General features: G+C 53.0%; 6 protein-coding genes across 6 annotated transcripts; 1 reads left to right on the plus strand and 5 right to left on the minus strand.

Moving 5' to 3' along the window:
• Positions 1-185: 185 nt before the first annotated feature.
• Positions 186-747, minus strand: B0T23DRAFT_30379 (uncharacterized protein). Its single transcript, XM_062834316.1, has one exon. It carries the CDS (start codon positions 565-567, stop codon positions 220-222), a length of 348 nt encoding a protein of 115 aa, XP_062697582.1. The 5' UTR covers positions 568-747; the 3' UTR covers positions 186-219.
• A 1126-nt stretch (positions 748-1873) lies between these two features.
• B0T23DRAFT_307725 (Rox3 mediator complex subunit-domain-containing protein) lies at positions 1874-3103 on the minus strand (the record flags this gene model as incomplete). The annotated part of the gene is made up of 2 exons (XM_062834435.1): positions 1874-2553; positions 2656-3103. 2 exons carry the CDS (start codon positions 3101-3103, stop codon positions 1874-1876), a joined length of 1128 nt encoding a protein of 375 aa, XP_062697583.1.
• Positions 3104-5740: 2637 nt separating this feature from the next.
• B0T23DRAFT_371121 (60S ribosomal protein L4, mitochondrial precursor) lies at positions 5741-7609 on the minus strand. The gene is made up of 2 exons (XM_062836631.1): positions 7200-7609; positions 5741-7120 (listed from the first exon to the last, which is right to left on the minus strand). The coding sequence occupies exons 1-2, from the start codon at positions 7278-7280 to the stop codon at positions 6152-6154; spliced, it is 1050 nt and encodes a 349-aa protein (XP_062697584.1). The 5' UTR covers positions 7281-7609; the 3' UTR covers positions 5741-6151.
• Positions 7610-7681: 72 nt separating this feature from the next.
• Positions 7682-9657, plus strand: B0T23DRAFT_450638 (phosphatidylethanolamine-binding protein). The gene is made up of 2 exons (XM_062841094.1): positions 7682-8488; positions 8572-9657. The coding sequence occupies exons 1-2, from the start codon at positions 7927-7929 to the stop codon at positions 9354-9356; spliced, it is 1347 nt and encodes a 448-aa protein (XP_062697585.1). The 5' UTR covers positions 7682-7926; the 3' UTR covers positions 9357-9657.
• Positions 9658-9794: 137 nt separating this feature from the next.
• B0T23DRAFT_435279 (uncharacterized protein) lies at positions 9795-14672 on the minus strand (the record flags this gene model as incomplete). Its single annotated transcript, XM_062840527.1, has 5 exons — positions 9795-13092; positions 13150-14055; positions 14115-14404; positions 14487-14531; positions 14593-14672. The coding sequence occupies 5 exons, from the start codon at positions 14670-14672 to the stop codon at positions 9899-9901; spliced, it is 4515 nt and encodes a 1504-aa protein (XP_062697586.1). The 3' UTR covers positions 9795-9898.
• Positions 14673-15459: 787 nt separating this feature from the next.
• Positions 15460-17599, minus strand: B0T23DRAFT_30443 (putative nuclear protein SNF4). Its single transcript, XM_062834318.1, has 4 exons — positions 17143-17599; positions 16708-16831; positions 16490-16639; positions 15460-16418 (listed from the first exon to the last, which is right to left on the minus strand). Exons 1-4 carry the CDS (start codon positions 17407-17409, stop codon positions 15754-15756), a joined length of 1206 nt encoding a protein of 401 aa, XP_062697587.1. The 5' UTR covers positions 17410-17599; the 3' UTR covers positions 15460-15753.
• Positions 17600-20217: the final 2618 nt, after the last annotated feature.

A 20217-nucleotide genomic window follows, 5' to 3' on the forward strand; every position in this document is an offset into this window, starting at 1 on the left:
GCAATGGGGAATTGAGAGATATATGATACGACAGACACTCAATGAGACGAGGGGTCTGGGACTGGACCCATCCATGACAGATACGCAGGCAACAGAGGATAGCTGAGATAGTAAAGGGCTGCGTAGCGTAATGAACCATTTAGTCTATGCACAAATGCGATCAGCATCACGAACCAACTCGGCTGCGTAGGGGCACAGGAAGACCATCGTCCATGTACCTCAACTCAACACTATAGGAGCATGAATGGGCTTTGTTCTGGCCCATTTGTTCCATTCAACTCCATTGTTTCTTATTTTAAACTGTCCTTGTTTTACCCGTCCGTCAATCACTTGCCCTTCCAATCCCGCTCGATCATCTGCGTCTTCTCGTCCCATCCATCCATCCATCCATCCATTCATCCATCCCATAACGCGCTCAATCTTTTGTCTAAACTTTGCGCTACTCGAAACGACAAACAAAAACAATGAACAGCCGCAGTCGCAAAAACAAGAAGCGGAAACGAGAAGCAGTAGCAGAAAAGCAGGAACACCAAAACACAGCAGGGCCGAAATGCAAAACCAGAACATGAAATGAGACGAACCACTTCCATTAACACAAGGCCATTGGAGAACTTGCTTCCTTAGTATTCTCTGATCTGAAATCCCTCTCCTCTGTTATTATAAAGTCGCAAAGTCATCGAGCCTCTCTTTTTTTTCTTTGCTTCTTCGGGGCAACTACCTAGTAGGGTGTTTGTGTGCGCGAGGCAACTATGATCGGTCTAGCAGCCATGATCATCACCACCTTCCCCCTCTCCGCAAAACCTTGCCAGCCGGCTCGGCTTGTGCTTTGTCATACATCTAATCCCTCTCCCTCTTCTCTCCCTAACTAAGGGACCCTACAGTTCCATCGCGGGAGCGCGCGTTCCCTCATCCCATTCAGTATGGTATCAACCTTCGCTTACCCACCCCCCTTTACCAAAAGGACTAATAGAGGATATCCATGTCATTCTCTTCCCTTTCTTCCCTTGTTCGATTCTTTTGTCCTCGCAAGGGCTACCGGATTTTTTTCTCGAGGAGACGTGAGAGAAGAACAAGAAAAAGAGAACACCGACCCCCCCCCCCCAAAGTATGCAAATACTCAGACGATGTAGAGGGTATGTGGACCTCATTTTTGCATTCTTGTGATAGAAAAAGACCAGCCGAAAAACCAAGTCGTACGTGAAACCTTGATTGAATAAACGTGATGTGAAAAAAAGCAGACAACCCCCCCTGAACGCCATGCTGGTATATGTCGTGTTATGTGGTTTGGAGAAAAACAAAGCAAGTAGAAAAGCCAGTGAAAAAAAATAAAAAAGCAAACAGCCGCAGACGTCCCTTGTTCCGCAGATGAAGCAACAGACAACAGAACCTTTGGTAGGTTTAACACCGCCAGTAACTGCTGTGTGTGTGTGGACAATGAGGATGACTCGCACCACTTCCCCGAGCCAACCTCCCGAGTACCGCCCGTTATGCCACTTTATCCCAGACTTTCGCCATAGGTGTGAGCCTCAAAAAAATCTGACCTGTCTTCCGTACCGGTTTTGTCCCACTAAAATCCGGTCACCCAGGTATCACCCTGAACACTGATCAGGCGGGTCGTTTAAGCCATTCGCAATGCACTGCGGCATTTTGCTCGTGGCTTTCCGTAAACGTCTCGCAGGCTCTCGACGATAAAACAGTTGGTATCTGTCGCAAGGGTGGCGGCTTGGCGTACTCGTTCCTCTTTCTGCCGTGCGAAGGGGCGTCATATCCCAGACACGCCATGATGGCCATAGCTCGACTGCTGCCGGGCTTGCGCATACGACTGAGTACCGGGCTGAGCCTGTATGATGTCAGCAAAGGGTGCCCCAATCTCTCAACCGGGGACGTTGCTTCCAATAAGCACCTTTTTGCGACGCTTGAGGCCAGAGGCCATGTCACCCTCGCCGGTGGAGTATCCCGTTTCCAGCCCGCCATCGTCCTCGAATCCTTCGCCGTAGCCCTCAAAGCTGGAATCACCGTAGCCTCGCTTCTTGATGTTGCGTCTGGGCCGGTTATCCTGGAAACCGGGCGTCTGCGGCTTCACACGCTGCATAGCTGGGCCCCCGTAGGCCAAAGGGGTGTTGGGCGCCGTGGGTCTTGCCGATGGCGGCTGATTGAGATGAGCCTTCATCGAGCTCGCTGCGATATCCCCGAGAACCGAGTTGTTCCAAAGGGTAGAAGGGACGGTCCCCCTGCTCATAGTAACAGCCCTCGAGATCTTGCTCTTCATGTCTGACGATAATCCCCTGGTGATCTCCTTGCCTCTAACAAAGTGCGCATTCCACTCCTCCTGGGGACAGCCCATGAGGTACTCTAACCTCTCAGGGTCCTTTTCATCCGTCTTCACCGAGTCAAAATGACCTTGCACTCCCAGCTTCTTGATGTGGCCCTTGTACGTCTTGCGGAGCGCATTCTTCTGGCCGTCTTTGATGCGCGCATACTCAGCAGCAAGATCCGCCAAACCATACATCTCGAAAAGGTCTTCAGACAGATGAGGACGAGGCGGTTGATGCTCTGTGATTGTCAATGTTAACGAAGACTCTTCTCAATGTGCAACAACAATACCGAAGATCGGTCACCCAGCAACTGGCACGGGGTGGGAACAGGAAAGCAGACCGAGAGATAATGCCCGTCGCTGCGGCAACATGAGCCACAACGAGCGGGATCGCTTCTCTCGCATATGCCACTGCTGCTGCTGCTGCTGCTTCTTCTTCTTTTGGGTGCAGGTGAAGGGAGCCTTACGAGATCTGCAAAGGAGGTATTTTTCACCAACGTCCAAATGGAGGTCGTCAATACCAAGTTTGCGGTCCTCGATGTGGACTTTCTTCTGCTCTCGATCGCCTACATCGTCGGATGTACGCTTGCGCTTCTGGGGGGAGTTTTCTCCCATGACAATGTCTGTGAACGACATGTCGTTGGCGAGGGAGCTTCCGTTCACGCTGTGGGCTGGGGTCGGCAAGGTCGTCGTGGTGGAAACTATGGAACCTGACATGCTTGTGGATTGATCACTCGAACTGGGCGAGAAATGCGAGGGGCTTTGCGGGGTCTGGGGGTGAAAAGACATCATTTTTCAATGACGGCAAATTGGTGGAGTCGTTGACGAAGTTGGGTTGAGGCGACAGACAGCGATGAATAATCGACCAGGATCCTTGGCGCGAAAGCGATTGTCTGTCTTGTCCGCTGCAGAAAAGTGGCGGTCCGGTGACAACAAAGGGATGCCTGCGTCGGTTCTTTCCTGACAAACAACAACGAGATTTCACCGCTCCCTAACAGCAGGTGGGTGGTGGTGTCACGCTCCGACGCTGAAGCGGATGTGACGCGATCCTACTAATCGGCCGACGAAGCCCGATGATGACGAGACAGCGGTGTCAAGAGGGAGTCAGAAAGCGGGCGCTCGTCGAAGGGGGAAGAGTGTTTTCGCCGTGTCGAGTCGCAAGCGTAAACCGGCGACTGTCGCAGAAGCTTTCGCTCTCCGCCCGCGTGCAACTCCCCCAACTGCAGTTTCCAACTCGATCAATCCAGATGGCGGTCGACAGATAACCCGGGGGGAAAAAAATCGAAAAGCAAAGTCGAAAACGAGTCGACTCGAATGGCGTCTCGGTGATCGCAGGCCTCGTGGCGGCGCTCGGCGATGCTGGGTCGGTTAGGCGACAGGTTTAATTGTCGGTCGGTGGTGGTGGTGGGTTTTGGTTGTTCGGTTGATGATGGCTGGAGTGAACAAGACAGGGCAGGGCGTTCGCTCACCTTGGACTTGGAGGCGAGCGGGAATGGAAGGCAGAGTTGGACGGCCCTGGCCTTTCAGCCAAAGACGGGACGGACTGCAGGGCCATTCGCCAGCCAGCAGCGCGACGCACCTCCACAGGTTTTCAGCGGAGCACTGTGTCACGCGCCCAGCCTATCATACAGTTTTACAGTAACCATCCGTAACTTTACACGGTCAGTCGCCGAACCTGACCAATCTTACGGCTTGTCTAGACAGCTGAGTGGAGTAAAAACTCTTAACAGTACACCACCTATCTACGTAAGTAGTGTAAGTTTGTAGCGGAAACCCGGCGTCGAGTCTTCATGCCCACCACGGGCCCCCCGACAGTGACAGTCGACTTCAACGTGTGGTGAGACGACGGACCTTCCAGCCTTCACACTTCCAGGTTCTAGTCTTGGCATAGTCCGGAAATCGTTGCGCCGGCCAATCGGCATTCCCACTTCCCGTCCTTTTCTCGATTCTCCCACCCATCTCACATTGTATGTATCTCCGCTGCTGAGGCTTACGGCTCGGCGGACAGATCAACTCTGCAAGACATGCTGACCTCGTGTGCCTCTTTACAACCGTGCCATGATTTTGGATCTTGCAATCTGGGACGGGTGTTGGAGAGGTATCGCGGAAAGGTCTGGGAGCGGTCTCGTGTATCCAGCAGCCATACATCATCCCTTGGCAAATGATTCGTCCCTCTGAATGCCAGGGGAAGATGTTTTGCATTGAAACGAAAGAGCCCTGAGACCAGTAAATTGCCCATACTACCTTTGATTACAATATGCGCAGACAAGGAGCGATTAACGACAGGATTGGACAACAATGGTGCGCCGGTTTGGACCCTGAACTACGTGAAGAAATGTCCGAATTGTCTTGATGCCATATCGTGTACGGTAGCCTGGTGGTGCCAGGGTCTGGGTGGGGAGCGAGAACCGGACCGGACTTCGCTTGTCGCATCATCGATGTTGATGGGCAAGATACGGCAATGGGAAGAAGCCAACCGAAGCCTTGTCTACGGTTACAAGATCGACCTTTGTTGTCTGGCCAGCGGGTGAGGCAAGCGAGCTGAGAGGGATCTCTCAGCTGGATACCCGAACGCAGGATATCTATCTATGCACACTTCTCGTAAAGTTGATACACAAGACCGATTCTATACTGCGAACGCTGCGCAATCTTTGGTAACCGATTGCGATATCACGACAATTTGCAGCTGGCGGCTGAAGTCCACCCCTCGTCGCTTTCATTCCGATCCAAAGAACAAAACCAGGCTTGCGTAGTGACTTCTCGGTCGCAACTGACCACATACATATGACTGCCAAGCAAGCAAACCATCGAATCAACAACACCACATCACGATCCCCAGACAGACCACGCGCTGTCGACACAAGTCGTATCAAGACACGGGCCCTCCAGATCTTCACGGAACCCAAGCAGCAACAAGTTCGCGTTCCCAAAGCCCGAAACAGATAGTGTAGGGCCATGCATTCGTCCGTGGTTTCCTTCCTCACCACGGCCCCTCGACAAGGAACCGTAGGCATTGAAAGATGAAGAAAAAATGAAGAAAATCTCCAGTCCGAGAAAGGATTGTGGGTTGCCAAAAATTCCCCAGCCAGCCGAAGCCAACTGAGAGCGGTCAGGTATGTAGTTTTCAACTAGCAAAAACGCGATCTCGGACGAATCCTCACTGATACGCGTAAAACCCCTGCACTTGGATGGAGGAAAAAAAAAAGGAGAAGGAAAGTTGAAGATTGGGGGAAGGGTTGGCTTGGTTAAATAGGCGCGGGGAGGTCCCGAGCCCTGGTCCGTGCACCAGTGCAAATTCCGGGAGGAATTCTATGGCGGGCCGGCAGCGGGCTGAGGCGGGACTGCCAAGCTGTTCAGGCAGTCGGCTGTTGGCTGTTGGCTGCAACTTCCATCTCGTCCTCTTTCCATCTTCACTGCAGTTGTTCACTTCAGTTCCTGTTGGCAAAGGCGTCACGCCGGGAAGGCTGCCCAGGTACTATTGCCCGCAGTAGTGAGTAGTGAATGAAACACTGCAACTTCACTGCAAGCAAAGGCATTTAACTGTGTCACAGTCACGGACTATTGTTCTACTCAACCCTTTTGCTTTTACACAGTTCTCACTTATTATCACAATGCAGAGAGGGAACAAGGCAAGCCAATTGCTTCCGAATAACAAGGGAAACTCGTGTAGGTACACCATACAAAGGAACATGAATATTACACTCATCGTGCTGGGCAAACCGTCTCTTCTTCAGTCCGCCCTCCTTGCGCGATTCATATGGTACAAGGGTGTTGCCGGTGGTTGCACACACGCATTCACTTCTGCTGCTTCTTCTTCTTCTTCTTCTTCTTCCCTGTCTAGTATCTCGGCGCCCTGACGAGCACCTCACCCAGCTTGGGACCCTTTTGGCGGAGCCCCTGGACTGCTACACGGGTGACGAGGTCGCTTTGGTGGTCCTTGATCATCTCCTTGAGCGCGCTGCGCTCAATCACTATCCTGCCCGTCTCCAAAAGGTCCTTGACATCGACATCCCACAACTCCAAAGCGCGACCCTCGGCACCGGCCAACTCGAATCCGGTGAAGAGGTTGGGGCGCTTGTCGCCCGTGATAAAGGTCGTCCGGCCAGCCTCCTTGCCCCAGTTCAAGCTGGTCATGAACTCGTGAACCCACTTGCGGACGTAGCCGTCCTCAAGCTCACGGCTAAGCTTACCGCCGCCGGCAAGCCAGAGGAAATCGTTAGGAAGGGGGAGGTCGAGGCCGTCCTCGGTGACGATGAGCTCGCCGCGCTTGTAGCGGTAGGATAGTGCGGTGCGCCAGGCCAGATCGTAGACCTTCTTGTTAAGCTTCGTGCTGAAGTCGCGGGGCTTGGGGCCGAAGGTCTTTCCACCACCTTTCATCAGAGGTGACTGGCGGGTACCACGACGGGCGTTACCGGTACCCTTCTGGGGACTCATCTTTTTGTGCGAACCATGAACTTCGTAGCGTGTCTTTGTGGACGCCATGCCCCGTCGTGTTGAGTCACCTTCGTAGATGACGGCCAAGTGGAGGATATCGCGACGCAGCGGGAGGTGAAGGTGACGGGCTGAGTAGGATTCGAGGGAGCGCGGCTCGAGTTCGGGGAAGGAATAGACGGTCACAGGAACGTTGGTGACTGAATCGTGGGTTAGTACCTTTCCAGCGCGGGCGATGTTGTCGAGGTTGGCAGTCGTGTTGGTGCTCATACTGGGTTGCCATGGTTCCGAGACCGATCTTGTGATATTGGCGGCAGGAGGGGTGGCTACGGAGGCCATCGACCGTCTGCAGGGAAGAATAGAGGATTGGCGCATCTAGTGGACATGGTTTGTACTGGTGAGCGAAAGTCGTCGGCGGGTCAGTAGCAAGACGGTGGACGTATGGAAGACGAACCGGCAGTGCCCTGCATGACTTGGAAGCAATGCTCAGCGCATTCATGGCCTCGTTGAGGCTCTTGAGACCCTTGCCGGCCATGGCGGCGTTGTGATATGGCAAGGTGACGGGAGTTACAAGGTAATGCAACTCGGATGTGATGGTATGGTGGTGCTCGAGGCAGTTGTTCGCGGGAGGAAAAGAGAGACTAGCAACCACGGGCCTGTGCGGACGGAAACGTGGAGCGCGCTTCGGGGCGAGGGAGGGACAACGGAACGGGACCGAGACGGGGCTCTGACGGGATATGCGGTGGTCGTCGCGGGCGCCGGTCCTCCCAGTCAAGTCGCAACGATTCGGCCGACGAGGGGACTGGACGGAGTCTGGAGAAAAAAGATCTGGAGTGCAACGTGCACGTACAGTGCGCTGTAGCCATGGAGTACCCGTTCCTGGCGAGCTTTCTCGCGGGGCATGCCAGCTAGCTGCAACCCCCACTACAAGTACTTCCAATGAGCGCACTGTGCTGCCGGCCCCGGGGTCCACGAAATTTTGGCCGCAGTTCGAGGCCGGGCAGGTGGGCTGCAGCATGGAACGAATTGAAGGACCACGAACCCTCCGTCCCGTCCCTGTCCCGTCCTTGACCCCGTCCTCCCCGTCGACGAAACCCTGAGTGCAGCTCCTCTCGATTGAGAGCGATACCGCACTTCGAATACTCTCCCCTCCGGCCCGCCTGCACACATTCCCACCCGCCATGTCGACGTGTCAGCAGGTCGCGCGGCCACTCGTCCGCTGTCTCCGGCAAACCGGTCCCGGCGCTGCGACATGTTCGACCCGGTCCGTCGCCGTCGCCGCCGTTAGGCCCTTCTCCTCGACTTCGATGCGCAAAGATGAGGGCGCCACCACCACCACCACCTCTCCTGTCGACTCCACCACAACACCACCACCCCTTCCTTCGGCAACCGAGGCTAAGGCGACAGTAGCAGACACAGTAGTCGGAGGTCCAGAGCTTGGGTCGCGAAGGAGAAGGGCCGCCCTGGCCACCACCGGCAATCTCCCCTTCGAGCAGCTGCCGTACCAGTGTTTCCAGGATGCGCGCAAGATCCTGCAGCAGGACCGCGCGGCCAAGATCGCCCAGATTGTCAAGGAGACGGAGAAGATCAAGCTGATCGAGGCGCGGGATGCCAGCGAGTTCGAGGGCGGCGAGGCCGCCAAGCAGACACGGATCAAGAGCTTGAGGAACTATATCGAGGAGCTCAAGATTCTGGCCGACATCAACGACCCCGAGGTGAAGAGGCGTTTCGAGGATGGCAGAGGTTTGTATTTTCCTTTCCTTTTCTTATGACGTTTACTCCGCTTCGCAAGTCTCAGTCTAACCAACATGTTTCTCTGCCTTCAGGTGACATGACCAAGCCCGTCTACCGTTTCATGGCCGAGCGCCGCTGGCGTTCCATGGACTACAAAATCATCGCGCAGCGTATCTCGCAGTTCCACGTCGTTCCCGACCTTCTGCCCGCCTTCGACCCGACCATGGACGTCAAGCTTTCCTTCCGTGGCTACCAGGTTTCCCCGGGAGCCATCCTCGACTCGCGCGTGACCGAGGTTGCACCCACACTTCGCATGCAAGTCTTCGACAAGGGCGAGCGCCTCCTGACTGTCGTCGTCATCGACTCGGACGTTCCCGACGTCACGCACGACAACTTCAAGCGTCGCTGCCACTTCCTGGCGGCCAACATCCCATGGGACCCGTCGAAGACGGTTCTCTCCCTGCGCAGCGTCGGCGACCGCGTCGAGGGCGACGTCGGCAAGCCCTGGCTTCCCCCCTTCGCGCAGAAGGGTTCGCCCTACCACCGCCTCAACGTCTTCGTGCTTGAGCAGAAGCCCGGTGCCAAGATCGACGGCGAGGCCCTGAAAAAGCATTTGGAGAACCGCGAGAATTTCTCGCTCAAGGGCTTCCGCGAAAAATTCGACCTCGAGCCCGTCGGCTTCAACCTGTTCCGCTCCGAGTGGGACGAGGGCACGGCCGAGGTCATGGAGAGGCACGGCATTCCCGGCGCTGAGGTTGAATTCAAGCGCCAGAAGTTTGCTTCGCTCAAGCCGCCCCGCAAGGCCAGGGGTTGGGAAGCCAAGAGGCAGAAGCCCAAGTACAAGAGCTTGTGGAAGTACGTCAAGCGTATTGCGTAAAAAGCGGGCGTTTGGGTTGGGGTGTAGTAGGTGCATGTGCGAGCGTTGTGGTCAGCAGTATTGTCCTCTTGTTAAAGCTGTTGTTGTAGAGAGCGGCAGTCGTCACGTTACGACGGTGGCGATGACGACTTGTGGCGTGGCAGTGGGACGGACTTGGCCGGTAGGTGAAGCTGTCCTGTCTTGTACAATAGTTATATCAGACACGAGTAGATCAAAAGGGCGTGGAAAACGCCTAATCAATGTACAAATACAAGCCATGAACCTTGATGTCGGCGGGCAAGTAAAGAATCATGTCATCCAATTAATGCTGTCTATAAACCTATAGAGCAGCTAAACGTTTGTCTATTTGAACGAAAACATGTATCGTCGTCTGATACACTCATCCTAAGGTATTCTTGACTTTCCTACCATTGCCCCCCCCCCCCCCCCCCTCTTCCTCCCTTTCACCAGCCGTCCGAAAGGGGAAATCAGTAAACAATACAACCAGAAAACAACTCCTAACAGCGTGTCCCCGCAATAAACTCATCGTTTCTCAACATTGTCTACTCGATTCGCATCTCCGCATGCTCCATCATTTCCACAAATCGATGTTTGTCACACTCTCGCTCCTCTTCCTCTTCCTCTTCCTCCCCATTCTTATCATCATCCGCCATCCGCTTACCCATGAGTGCCATCCCTTCCGACTTCGCTTCGCTCTCTGCCGACCCCTCCTCGCAATACTGGCATGTCTTCCATCCGAGAAGATTGATGTTCGTGCACCGAGCCATCCTTTTTTTCAGCTCTGTTCTGGTGTCGTCTCGCTCATGAGCATCCTCCTCTTCGACCCATTCATAATCATGATGCCCATCACGTCCCACTATCACGGATAATTGATCTTCTACCTTTTCGTCCGTCTCTTGATGATGTCTCCGACTTACATGCCCAACTGATACGTCTAAACCTTGCTCCGCATCATCGCTGTCGCCTTCCCCTACAAAAATATTTTGCTGAATATTCGCCTTTTTCTCCTGCGACACGCACTGGTTGTCCCCGTTCCGTTTTGGTTCATCACTGGACGGTCCATGGTCTTCTTCTTCTCCGTCACTCCATATAGGGACACTAGCACACCTCTGAGCACCTTCTTCTTCTTCTCCTTCTTCTTCTTCTTCTTCTTCTTCTTCTTCTTCTTCCTCCTCCTCCTCCTCCTCCTCCTCCTCCTCCTCCTCCAACTCTTCATGGGGATCACTTTCAGAGCAGCCGTCCAGCACACCATACAACTTTCGAAGCCGATCCCGAACAGCCCCGCTGCTTCGGTGAACTCCCGCTGTAAACATGTGCTGGGTAGTGGGCGGTGCCTTGGCTTCAGAGTCTGTAATCCTCTCTTCCTCATATGGTTCTCCATCCATCTTCCTCCTCAGTAACCTTTCCAAAATTGCGACTCTCATCTCCGCCGCTTCTGCTCTATCTCTCCATGCTTTACACTCGCGTTCCGTCTGCCGCAAGTGCTCGCTCAGTTTGATGCTTGTGCTTCGCCGTGCGCTGACTTCTGTCGGTACACTACATTGTCCTGCACCAAAGCTTGCCAACTTGCTGCGGAGATGATTGTTTTCTTCCGTCTTGAAGTCGAGCTGCCTCTGAAGACGGCGAATTTGCGTTTGAAAACTCAGAATATCGCTCGCGATAGCCATGTCCATGGCTGGAGTTGGCTGAACAAGAAGCCCTGAACTTTGGCTAATATCACTTTGAAGGAAACGGGGTGGAATATCGACTTTCATTGGCATCCATGAGCTCTGAATGGCATGTGGAGATCCAGTGGGCGCGCTGAAAGGCCTGGGTATTTGAGGCGATCGTGGTAATTGTACGTATCGGGCTTGATTGCAGAACAAGATTTTGTTTCTATCATCGTCATCATTTGCCGTTGACCGAGACAACCAAAAATATCCCTTGTGCATAAATGTGTTGTTCTCATCGGCTTTTTCTTTAGTGTTTCTTGATGGCTCGTGGCCTTGTTGCTCGCTCATCCACTCATCCAATCTCTTGGAACTCCTTTCTACAGTCGCGCCTGAACTCATTGGAATGTCGTCCTCGTCATCCTCCCCGTCATGGCTTCCTCGTCCGGAACTCCTGTTTGGGTTCCCCTTATATTCTGGATGTTCTCTGTGTTCATCTTCCCATACGCCACCGTTACATTGTGCGGGTGATCCAAATGATGGCGACTGCGGTTTCTGTGGTGATGGAGGGTTAACGGTATAATGCGAAAGCACATTGCCAGGCGCTTTCATAGGCATGGGAAGACTTTCCGGCCTCTTCAGGTCTTTGTCCTTCGCGGCAGCAGTTTCAAACATGGCAGCCATTGCCCTCACCGCACTCCCAGTGAAAGACTTGCTGGAGTAAGGTAGCGGTCTTGCGGGGGTTGTTGGTGGTCGGAGATCTCCATCAAAGGACATGGCGAGTGGCGTGTAATCAGTCATGCGGTCATGTTTCAAGACAGTCGATGGCCGGAACTCTGGCTCATGCTTCTCCTCTTGAGGGTTAGTATGGTCTTCTTTATGTTGAACTTCAGGAGGAACAGAGGCAAGAGTGTGTTCGGAAGGGCTCTTCCTGGGAATAGTACTGCGACGTACAGACTCCCGGCTCGGCCTTCGAGTCAGTCGCCGATCGGGTTTCCGTGCACGAGGTATCTTCGATGCTAACGACCTTGCCCGCGATTTTGCATGCGATTGATCGTGTGCCGTTGTTGGTTTACCGGGAGCCTCTTGACTTCGATCTGCTCGAGCTATGCGGCCAGTAGCCCGGCTTAACGTTGCAAAGTGGCTAAAAGGGCCGCCAGCATAATGGTCAGTTTTGACACTCGGCTTTGAAGTCTCCTCAGCGCCGGCTGCATGCTCCATTAGAATTTGAGAGGCATCAACGACTTGCTGTTCCGCCCTTTCCTCCTCAGAAGCTGCTGTTGTCGATTTCCTCAAGTGAAATGACAGTCTTCGTCGACCTTTTTGGAGAGAAGAGCGTCCTGATGAGGCTGTGATGGGACTGGGAGGTTTTGCAGCTGATTCAACCGGGTCCGTCGACTTGTCAGATCTCTCTCTCCGTCTCCAAACTGGAAACCTCGAAAACCTGTGTCCCGAGCTCTTAAGGTTGACCTTTCCGTCTGGAAGCATTCCATTTGCATCCCTTCGACAACTGCTTATAGACATTCTATCCTGTGATGGGGCTCTCACAGATGGTCTCGGAGTCGGCTCTAAGTCTTCTGGCACAGAGCCGCGGTCCCCCGGGGGTGGGGTATTCGTCATTGGCGTATCAAAAACTGACTGCGGCGCATTCCCTTGACTCTTGTTTCCATTTCTGTCGCGGAAGCTGACCGGTGGATGGACATCGCGTCCTTCTGTGCAGCTTTTGGTCAGGCTGCCCCTACGTCTGATGGCCCGGGGTGTTTCTGAATCAGCCTTGACAGTTCGTAATTCAGTCAAGGGCCCTGTTTGTCTCTTTTCGACATACCCAGAGCCAAGTTGCTGCCCCTCACGGTGTTGGCAAGCTGATGTTTCGTCGGCACATGTAATTGAGCCTTTTGATTGTCTCTCCGAAAGAGACGCACCACCTCCAGAAGGCTCCTCCACGGTAGGCGACAGTAACACTACAGGCCCGGGCGTATTGAGTTGACCTCGAGACGGTGACCGCGAGGATCTTGGACGCTGTCGAGGAATTATAAGTGTAGGTCGAGGTCTTTTTGCTCGTAGTCCTCCACTAGGTCCTCGTCCACCTGGTCAGTTGTCAGGTCAGCAAGAGACTAACGACGTTTGGATGAAGGTGGACATACGAGTTTCGGGCGTCGGGCTTGGAAGAACAGGGGATTCCGATACTTGAAAAGGGCATGTCTGCGGACAATTCTGTTGAGACTCAAGAGGCTTCCGTAAGACAAAGGGCTCCGAGACGGAAGCACGCAATGATCCCTTCCGTGAAGTACAATGATCGGTCATGCCCGATCCAACTACCCTCAACACATCGAGGCTCCTCATTTGCTTGACAACTTCCCGCCAATTCGTTATAAGCGTCTCAGCGATGCTGTTGGCAACATGAACTTTGTCCATATTTGGGAAGCAATGGGCGATAGCCTCCTCTGGTTGCTTGTACTTCCTCTGTTCCCACTTGCAGTTGGGCGGTGGGCTCACTGGGGGGAGTATAAGATGGACACTAGAACCTCGTATTGAGTTGAGAAGATCACCAACCAGGAGCGGCCCAAAGACAATGCCTAGAGCATTGTAGCCCATCAAGTCTGCTGTAGGCAGTGGTCTGCCAAATTCATCCTCACGAGGTGCTATCTCGGCAACGCGTCCGATCAAGCACAGGAGACCAAAAACTGCACATATCAGCTCACGACGTAACTGAGACCTAAGACTACCGATTGCCAACGCAATCATTCTAGCACGAAGCTTGGTCTGCTTGGTTTTCGTGGCCTCAGGATCTCCGTTTAACTGACTATGTATGGAGACCATAGCGTCAAACAGCGTGAGGGATCCAAGGATACCGCCAGGAAGCCCAGAAAGAAGACGCTTGAATGCCGAAGCAACGTCATGAACACCAGCCTTGATGTGGACCGGGAGGTTTGGGCAGCGTGTTGTGCTAGATATCTCGTCCGGATCTCCTTCAGCACAGTAATAGTCGTAGAGGGCATCAACCACTCTAACAGAGCCTGGAATTCTGAAGACACCGCGTGTCTCCGTAGCTGTATAACCATCAGTAAATGCCTCACTAGTGTGGAGGTTTAAGGTTTGTAGTTCTTACCATGTTGGACAAGATATTGGGCGGTTGCGCGAAGGCATGTTGGGAGGATCAAGGAGCTGGGCGCATACTCCGACGGCAGGTACAACATGCTCTTGCCGCACAAACGGACGAGGGATTGCAAATCTTCGTCTTTCAGAATGTCTCGCTTCGCTGGATGTACCAACTGTGATGCTAGATCGCTGATGCTCCGTCTGTGGCTTGCTTTTCGTTCTGAGCGTCCTGATTTTGCTGAGCTGGCATTACTGGCGCCCGACGGGTGGCGCCGGAATGTGCGGGAAAACCATCCTCTTCTGTGTGGACTTGGTGTTGCTTCTCTCTGGTTATCGTGTTGGTCAGCGGTCCATACAGTCACCAGAGGTAACGGCCACTTACCGACGAAGGGCCATCATCGTTGGGCGGAAGTAGGCGGAGCCCATGCTATAACCTCTGGTCAGTGGGCTTGCCAACACGAACAGTCGAAAGGTGCGGGTTAGCTAACCTTGGCTGCGAGTCTATTGTACTCTCGCACAAAGTCTCCTCGATCTTGGAGTTCGTCTGCATCGGAGTAACCTCCGACATCGCCACTGGATGATGTCCATGTCGCACTGCTTCTGCTCGCACGCCTATATGCCACAGGATCTGGAAGTTGACCTGCTGTGGCGGATTGAGGGATACCGCGCCATGTACTTGACCTTTCATCTGTCTGCCCTCTCTTGGGTACGCGTCTGGGCAAGAGGCTCTTGGGGGTTGAGGGCGCACCGACCGATGCAACGGATGCCCGGTCGGTTTCGTAATGATAGTTTGGCATGCCTTTTTTTTTGGAGGATATACAGACGTCGGAACAAGTAAAAGAAGGTATCTGAGAGGCGATAGTACGACAAGATATCCAAAGTGATTGCAAACTGATGATGCTTTGTGAACGCCCTCCAGAAAAGCCCAGAGCATGGATTGAAGCATCGTGTCGTTTGTCGTAAACTGCTGCTTCCCGTATTCTCATGTCGCTCTTTGTGTCCAACCTGTTCCTTCCCGAAGAGACTGATAACCCACCTAAGAGGTAGGTGGAGCAATGAATAGAAGAGACGTGAAACCAACTAGGAAGCGAGCGACCTGGTGTCAGAGGGAAAAAAAAGTGACAATCACAACCATCGCCGAGTCGCCTTACACTGCGCCTAACAACTACCTCTACCTACCTAGGTAGTAATTTATAGCCGACGCCATTGCGCTGGCTAAAACTCAAGGCGAGTACATTCTCATCTAGACCTGCCTCATTGTTAGTTGAACGTTCAAATACCTACCTACTAGGTATCCATATCTACAAGCAGGTATATATGCTCACCACTACCTGAACATCACCACCGAAGTGGCCACGTCAATCCAGTGCTGTAAGGGACAGGGTGGAATGGAAGAGGAATCTTAGAGCAGGACCACTAGTAAGCCATTGTTCAGCAATAACAGCACCTCCTCTTGCCGTGTTCCAGGATAAGGGAAGATTCCATCTATGTCGCCCATCGAGGAGGTAAGAATATACGACCATACTAGTGTTCCACTAATTCGACATACCCTCCAAAAACAAAAGCGCCATGCAATGCAAAACAGAACCATACCATCCTATAGCCAACCTAGGGCCATGACAAGTGCCGCCCCATCTTCGTGTTCCCATTTAATACTCCTGTAGGTCATCCTCTTCCTCGCCGTAGAGCAATACGTATTTGAGGATATCCGAGAGAGAGATGATTCCCTTGAGGCGGCTGTCATCGTCAACAACAATTAGCCTATGTACTCGAGACTTTCGGATGGTTTCGAATATCGAGTCCAGGCGATCCTCTTCGCTGCACGTGTAAATCCCCCCGAAATCTTCAGCTCTCTGAGACAAGGCGTCGCCAACAGTCGCTGTCAGCTCGTCGTACGCACCCCCCTTGATACAAGGGATGACGTCGACGGCTTCAAATAGATTCATAACTCGGTTGTCCTTGTCGACAATTGGCACAGCCGAGATGTTGTACTTGACCATGAGGTGAATGACATCCAGAACGGAGCTGTTCATGTTCGCCGTAGCAAGGTCGGTGTAGGTTCCCAAGCCAATCTCCCTCACGGGCTTCTTTAGCAACATCGTGTGCTGCTCGTTGTTGACAGCGATGAACTTCAGGATGCGGTATTGTGTGATAACACTGACAACAGTCTCTCGGCCTGTCTCGTCGTCCGTGTCGATCAAGGGAATTCTCCGAGCTCGTGTTTTAAGCATTCGTCGACAGGCTTCGTACAATGGGCGCATGGGATGGACGGATACGGTCTCGAGCGGCAGAACACCAATGGCCCTTTCGATATCTACATGCATTACTCGTCAGCCTGACGCCCCGCAAGAGAGAACCTCGATAGTCCCTGATGATGGCACTCACCTCGAAGGCTACTCAGCCGAAATTGGTCGACTTGATCGATTTCGTGGGGGAACTGGCAGTAATATTGGATGACATTGATGTAGTCGGTGCTAGTAAGCAAGCCAGCAAAGGTTCCGTTGCGCGAGTCCCAGAGCGGCGCCGAGACAATGCCTAAATGAGGACGGTCAGCACCACAATATCACCACACTGGCCAAGCTAGTTTTGCCTTGTTATCGTACCGTTCTGGATCAGAATATTGAGGCTTTTCCTGATAAGGAGATCGTTGTCGAGTATGACTAGGCGGAAGGAAAGCGGCAAGACATCGTAACTGGTGCGGACCTTGAGGAACTCGCGAATACCTCTCTGTTTGCATCAATGGTCAGTCAGCGAGAAGCCCATGAACAAAGGCTGATTGTGTGTTGTTGTTTTCTTGTGCTTCTTTTCTTTTCTGTTTTTGCCAAGCTGCCTCCTTTGACGGCATATCATGAGCAAGGATTAGGGCCATGGACGCCGGCATCCCGCATAGAGGCCAACCGAGCCGGAAGGGTTCGACCGGACTAGATTGGCAGCGGCAGCTTGGGGCCATGGAATTTTCATGTGGATGGAAGTCAAGGGAGAACGGATTGATGGTAAGGAATATTATGGGTGTGCTGTCTCGGAAATGGGATGCTCACCAGACCCTGCATCTGGTCCTTGTCCAGGGGATTTGACGTCTTATCTGACATTGTGCGACTGCTTGGTTTGGGACGAAGGTAGGATGATGGCGCAACGAAAGGCAGCTCGTGACCAGGTCGGAGCGTCAATGGGCCATTGAGATTGGGATCGGTATTGCTGTTCCCAGCTGAAGCTGTGGAAGGTTGGGAAGCCTGGGGAGAAACACCGGCGGCATCACTGCCGGTACCAGAAGCCGCCTGGTCAGGGGGAGTACAAGAGTCGTCCATTATCGCGGTCGTGGAACATACATTGGGGAAGGACCCCCGTTGCAGTTCTGTCTTGCCCGGTACTTGGAGCTTTGCTTCCGTTGACGGAGTATGGACGCGCCGTCCACCCACAGTCTTCAACCGGTGTAATCAAAGCTCCGTTTCTATACTGATATCTTGGATATCCCCTTTCTTCCTTTCAGCCCCTTGACCGTGTCCTGTCCTGTTCCCTTGGTTTCCGAATCCGTGGGCGGTCTCGGCTTTCGACTTCAATTGGATTTGACAGAGGTGTATAGTTGTGAGTAACTGCCGACCGCAAAGTGCAAAGTATCGAAGGCGGAGGGGCGTCGTCTGGATGATGGCCAAGAGACGAAAAAAGAAGGGCAAGAAAGTTGAAGCGACCTAGTAGTTGGATGACCTATAGGTAGGTGGCAGTCGTCGCAAGTTGGAGGACTTGGGCGCAATCGACTGAGATGGACGGGAATTAGTACGGTAGCTGAATCTAGCCGTTCCTTTGTTGTATTCGGTTGACCCGTTCGGAGGCAAAATGGTGGATTCACCGCAACGGCAGTTTCGGCGGTGATGTACGGAATACTCGAGAGTGAAAGGGATGGTGATATAAAGCAGTGGTTTACTTGAATGTAGACGGAGCGGGCCAGAAGTCGGCGTTGACCAGGGAGTCAAGTTCTCCCTCCACCTAGGTTGCCAGAGCGCTACACAACAATGGAGCCTGTCACGGAGGAGGGGATGCTTGTTGCTTGCGCTGGGCGGCCGGTTCCAGTTCCATTCCAGGTTTATCGGGCGTCCACCAATATAACGACGGCAGCTATGGGGTGTTTCGGTCTGGTCTAGGTAGGTAATCCCGGACCCGACCCCTCAGGTAATTTTGGTGCAAGGTGCTGGGCAGCGATAAGGATCCACACGTGTAGATAAAGCTTTCGACCTTTGATTCGTGACCGAGACCGGCGTACATCTTACAAAGGTTGCTCTTCACTTTGATTGATATGTACAATGTGTGTTGAGAGTGTCAGCGCTTGGCAAATCATACCACACTTTCTAAGTCGTGTTTTGAACGGCTTCAAATCTGGAACAAGTACATGAAAGTTGACTTGAACAGTGCCATCACTATTGAACATGCCCTTCCTGCTCTGAACACCTCTATCCTGTGTTACCTCCAACCATCTCGATACTGTGTGCTGTGATGAAAGGCAACCGGGTCCTCTCTTCAAAGCCGTTGCTGAATGGAAAACAAAAGTAAATTACCAGCCTCTCGCGAGAGGAACCCACAGTCATATAGGCTATGCGAAAAGCAAGAGTATATCTTCCAGAGGTTCTGAATAAGGTGTCTAGAACTGCAACCTGCGTCTTGCGGAGTAAGATCTCCGATGTCTTTGCAAATACAAGATGTGGGAAGCTATGTCCATGTTTCAGATGTTGAACGTTCATCATGCTGTGTAAACATTCACCAACGCCAGGTTGCTCACTCCCACCTCCTATAGCTCCTTATGGTCATATAGCTGGCCAACTGAAGCAAGCCATTAACGTGCCAGGATTCCATAAACGTGCCCAGGCCTGAAGAAAACAAATCAATCCAGGTGGCATGGCGATCAAAGAAATGAGATGACAAGATACGTAGGTATCTAACACCACCACACTACCATACTTCCTAACTTAACTGACACTGAACGATCGTCACTGCATCAAGTTCGTCTTGAGCGAAACACGGCACAGCGACCGGTAGATCCGTTAACCACCTAGACCCCCAAGTTCCCTTGTATGTACGACAGAGTACACGAATCGGGTATTCCCTGGTGCTGAGACACCACACAATCTTTGGGTCGGAGACAATGAAAGGTCAAAGGTCATGTACACTTCAATTGCAGTATACAGAGTCACAGCCTGTGTGGTTGTGATAGTGGGTGAGGTGACTTGTTCTTGTGATGCGGCTGGACCAGGATACTACACTGGAGGACACTACCTATTGAGAGTGGAAAGATCCGACAGGAGATACTACCCGCTGTTCGGCAAAGAGAAAGACTCAAAAGCTCTAGAAAGAAAGGGAATGAATGGTTGCAACCCATCAATGGAAACATTACAGTAAGTAGGTACCTACAGTATCTTCTACATACTCTACGCGCCTTCGTCCCTAATCTGGGGCCCTGGCAAGCCTGGATGGAGGATGGCGTCGTCGTTGTGGTGATGACATCAAATCCAGTGGCACCCTAGGTCCAGTCGCAAGGAGCATCCACAACCGCAGGTGCCACCTCAGCGCACGACCCACTTTTCCCCCAGACGCCCGGGCCCTGGAAGCTGCCTCGCTGCCCTGTGGGTGTATGTGTAATGGTGCGCTCTGTGATTCGGGTCTCAGTGGGCAGGGCGCGATTGCGAGGCAGTGGCAGCTTCGACGCCGCTCACCCATCATTCATGCCTCTGCCGCCGGTCCCCGTTCAACAGATTTGCTCGCATTGATTAACAACAACGAAGGGCAGCAGCACCGGGGGCAAGGCAGCGTGATCCATATTGTCTGTCCGTGAGGTGTCCGTCGTGCTTCCATCCATTTCGCAACCAAAGCAGTGAGTGGAGTGAGCGGTCCTCCTAGGTACATAGCGCGGCCTCTCTGTGCTTGAGTGTTCTTCCATCTCTTTGTGAAGACCGTGATTCCTTCCAGCCTCTCCGCTGTCCCGCTGCCTCACGCAACCCAACAATCCCTCCCAGAAACCCCCAAAAAAAGAAAATCATTCAACACCGTGTCTCGTTGCCCGTTCCCGCTCGACATCGTCCCCGTCCCTCGAATTTTGCGTCGTCAGTCATCAGAACACTTAGGCTTCT

This window comes from Neurospora hispaniola (genome assembly GCF_033458365.1).
Source record: "Neurospora hispaniola strain FGSC 10403 chromosome Unknown B0T23scaffold_1, whole genome shotgun sequence".
NCBI classification, from domain to species: Eukaryota; Fungi; Ascomycota; class Sordariomycetes; order Sordariales; family Sordariaceae; genus Neurospora; species Neurospora hispaniola.